General features: G+C 54.0%; 1 protein-coding gene across 1 annotated transcript in view; it reads right to left on the bottom strand.

Moving 5' to 3' along the window:
• The window catches only part of IPO7 (importin 7), a 43,149-nt gene extending 42,705 nt beyond the window's left edge, over positions 1-444 (bottom strand). Inside the window, exon 1 of the mRNA XM_018571148.1 lies at positions 266-444. Within this exon, the coding sequence (XP_018426650.1) occupies positions 266-349 (84 nt within the window). The 5' untranslated portion in view covers positions 350-444. The remainder of the gene's footprint in view (positions 1-265) is intronic.
• Positions 445-3,977: the final 3,533 nt, after the last annotated feature.

Raw genomic sequence — 3,977 nt, 5'->3', positions numbered from 1 at the left:
AGCTGCTGGTGGGGGGGGCACAGCGGACTGTCAGGGGTGTGGCGGGGGCAGAGGAGTTTGCCGGTGCGGTCGGGAAGAGACACGTGACCGGTTGCTCCGGGTAACGGCGGTGTGGAGAGTCCGGCGGGATGACATGTGACCGGCTAGGGGTTCTCATACACACGTAGCGGGGCCTGGTGGGGAGGACAACCGGGAACACGTGCTGCCGGCCGGAGGTGACACGTGCGGCCGGGTAATCGGAGGCCCCGGAGCTCCCTCCTCTCACCTCATTCAGCTGTCTCTCCGCGGCCTCCCTCAGGGCCGGGTCCATGGTGCCCCGTAGGGCCTCGATTAGAATATTGGGGTCCATCGTGCCGCTTCCCGCTCTCCGACCTCCGCCGCCTCACACACAGGAAGACCAGAGCGCCCAGGCCGCCGCTTGTAACCCCGCCCCGACCTGACACACGTCACGATTAGCCCCGCCCCGATCCAACAGGCACCCCACTGACCCCGCCCTGCGACCCTTCGGAGACGTCACCACCGATGCCACCCACATCCGACAGAAGTCATCGAAACTCCGCCCCGTCTTTAACGTCAACGCTAACTCCGCCCAAAGCAAAGAGTCAACCCTGCTAGCCACGCCCACCGCAGTATGTCTTAGAGCGCTCAGACTGCCTGCCACTCAACCCGAGCTCCACCCAACGCATAGCCAGCCGTCATCAGACTCCGCCTCCTGCAATCCGGAGGTGGAGCCAGTGCAGAAATGGATGATGGCAGGGACGCCGGGAGATGTAGTCCACAGGGTGCTCTGCCCTCGTGTCACCTGCTTCGCTCATCACTTCCTGTCCGGCCATCCCGTGTGTACAGTTCGCAATGCTCTGCAACCGGGGAGTGCCAACATATACCACCGCGCTGTACATTCCAACTGGATGTTTTTTTATTGTGTGTATCATGCAGAGATTATGTGTTTATTTCAATAAAATCCTTGTTTTCAACTTTATTGCCTCTTTGTAAGAGCTCAGTGCTGCCCCTAGTCTGCACACATCAATCTGCCTGACAGGTTCTCTTTGAAGGACCAGGAGGAAGCCATTATCCCTCATGCTGATGGATGATGTGTGGAGGCGTCGGGTGAATTCAGATCTTTCACATCATTATAATTATGTTGTTTCCTCAGTGCGGCTCATTCACACCGGGGAGATCCTCATATCCTGCCGGTGTTCCATCAAAAGTTCCAACTTATCGAGTTCTCCGACCGCCTGACTTAGAACACCGGCTGTCAGATAGAAACAGAACTTATAATACCCGACGCAATGACAATGTAATTATTGTTTTATTGTATTTAACCAATTCTGGACTAACAGAGATGAAGGTTATCAATACTTTATAAATATTGCCAGAAGTATTGGGACGCCTTTACACGCACATGAACTTTAATGGCATCCCAGTCTTAGTCCGTAGGGTTCAGTATTGGGTTGGCTCCGCCCTTTCCCGCTATAACAGCTCCGCCTCTTCTGGGAAGGCGTGCACAAGGTTTAGGAGGGTGGTTATGAGAATGTCGGACCATTTGTGAGGTCAGGTACTGATGTTGGGGGAGGGGCTCGCAGTCTCCGCCTCTAATTCATCCCAAAGGTGTTCTATGGGGTTGAGGTCAGGACTCTGTGCGGCCAGTCACGTTCCTCCACTCCCCCATCCGTGTCTTTATGGACCTTGCTTTGTGCAATGGTGCGCAGTCATGTTGGAACAGGATGGGGCCGTCCCCAAACTCCTCCCACAAAGTTGGCAGCGTAAAATTGTCCAAAATGTCTTGGTGTGCTGATGCCTTAAGAGTTCCCTTCACTAGAACTAAGGGGCGGAGCCCAACCCCTGAAAAACAACCCCCCCATAATACCCCCTCCCCCCACCAAACTTTACACTTGGCACAATACAGTCAGGCAAGTACCGTTCTCCCGGCAACCGCCAAACCCAGACACGCCCATCGGATTGCCAGACAGAGAAGCGTGATTGGTCACTCCAGAGAACACGCCTCCACTTCTCTTTGTACAATATAAAAGATGAGGTTATGGCGATTACATAGACAACCAACATACCAAGCTTGAAAGGGCGACAAAACACGCTACCCCAAACTGTCCAGAGGCGGCGCTATAAAACTCCGTACAGGTCATCAGTTTAGAGTTATCTGTGAATATTGGCCCTCAAATGATTGCTCTCACTCTGGTGCACGTGGTGATACCTAACATGTGTAGCGCAATCAACGTTTTTGTATGTAGGCGCACCCCCACGTGTGTTTACGTTACTATGCACGCATTCACAGGGGCTGGGGACTTAAAATGTTTTGTATTTTTACATTTTCTTTTTTACTTCACTTCATTGCTATCACATAGGGGGGCTTACAAGCCCCCTCTGCGATAGCATATTAGGTAGTGACAGATACTCTTTAAAGGAGAACTATGGGGGGGGTGATTTCCACTCACCTCATAGTTCTAGCCGACCTGTGACAATGAGACTGTCACAGGTCGGCTCAGTAGATCGGGAGGTGAGCGAACACATACCGGCGTTCGCTCACTTCTCGATCCTGTCACGGCTCTCTGCTGTGACAGGGGAGGGGCTGGATTCCCCTCTCCCCGCTCCGATCCTCCAGCGCTGACTGGCGGAACGGACGGGGGAGGGTACAGCTGGCTCTGCCTCTAGATAGGCAGAGCCAGCTGTCACTCACGCAGCTGGGCGGATCCTGTCATCTACGTCGGGATCCGCTCCGGCTGCGGCGGTCTCAGTATACCGCGAGCTGTAGCTCCCTATACACCGAGCTTAGGGTGACGGGAGGATGCTAGTATATGTCCTCCCGTGACCCTTAAAGGAGAACTACGGGGTAAGTGCTTTTCCCCATAGTTCTCCTCAGGGTCACGGGAGGACATAAACTAGTGTCCTCCCGTCACCCTAAGCTCGGTATATAAGGAGCTACAGCAGGGAGATGATCGAGAAGTGAGCGAGCGATGGTATGTGTTTGTTCACTTCCTGATCTATTGAGCCGACGTGTGACAGTCTCATTTAAAATCACTCACCTCATAGTTCTCCTTTAAGAGAACTATGGAGAAAAACACTTACCCCATAGTTCTCTTTTAAGGAGACATTAGGGGTCTATTAGCCCCCGAGTGTCACCTTGCCAGTGTAAAGAAGCAGATTGCGCTTGAATAGCTTCTTTCCTTTTTTTTGTTGCTGGGGAATGACAGCTGAGGAACTGGAAGCGATGCAATCGGCGTCCCTTCCCGGCCCCATTCAGGAGATCGATGAACAGATGTTCACCCGTCTCTCTCCCCACTACCCGCCGACACCCACGATGCTGGTCCCGGGCCCACGGGAGGGTCAGTGGAGCCTGGGAAGCAAGGCAGGGCGGTGTTGGGCGAGCAAGCTTCACCGACCCCTGGAAGCAATCCGGCGGCAGTTCAGCCGCCAGAATCGCTTCCAGGGTAAAGCCGACCATTGTCTTTACACAGCTGGACAGAGTTTCGGCCCCCGGGGGGGCCTGTTTAAAGGGGCCGCTGCCATACGTTACCGGCAGCGAAAGGGTTAAAGGCGTTCTTGTGTAATACAACTGAGGCGTCTGCGCAAAAGAGGGAACAAAAGTAAACCCCGGAATGAGGGAACAAAAGTAAACCCCGGAATGAGGGAACAAAAGTAAACACCGGAATGAGGGAACAAAAGTAAACACCGGAATGAGGTTCCGCATGAGGAATGAAGCTCCCGGATCGGGACAAACACTCCCATTTGGCTCTTTTTTTCCTTGGCTCCATTTTTGTACCCCGCTCCTGCTACGTGTTGCACCCGCCGGCCCTTTTCGGCTCAGATCGGAGATTGTGGAGCGTCGGAAGCAGAGACAGATAGTGGCGTGCCGGGAGACAAATCACCGCGCGGCTGTGACATCGGCAGCGTCAGGAACCCACGCAGCTTTATGTAGACGGGCTATTTGTGGCTGGCGGGGGTGTGGAGGTGACGCTCCAGGT

Source organism: Nanorana parkeri, unplaced genomic scaffold (genome assembly GCF_000935625.1).
Source record: "Nanorana parkeri isolate BGI_ZX_2015 unplaced genomic scaffold, ASM93562v1 scaffold1687, whole genome shotgun sequence".
NCBI lineage: Eukaryota > Metazoa > Chordata > Amphibia > Anura > Dicroglossidae > Nanorana > Nanorana parkeri.
Note: the sequence above shows the minus strand (reverse complement) of the source record. Positions and strands in the feature narration are given on the sequence as shown.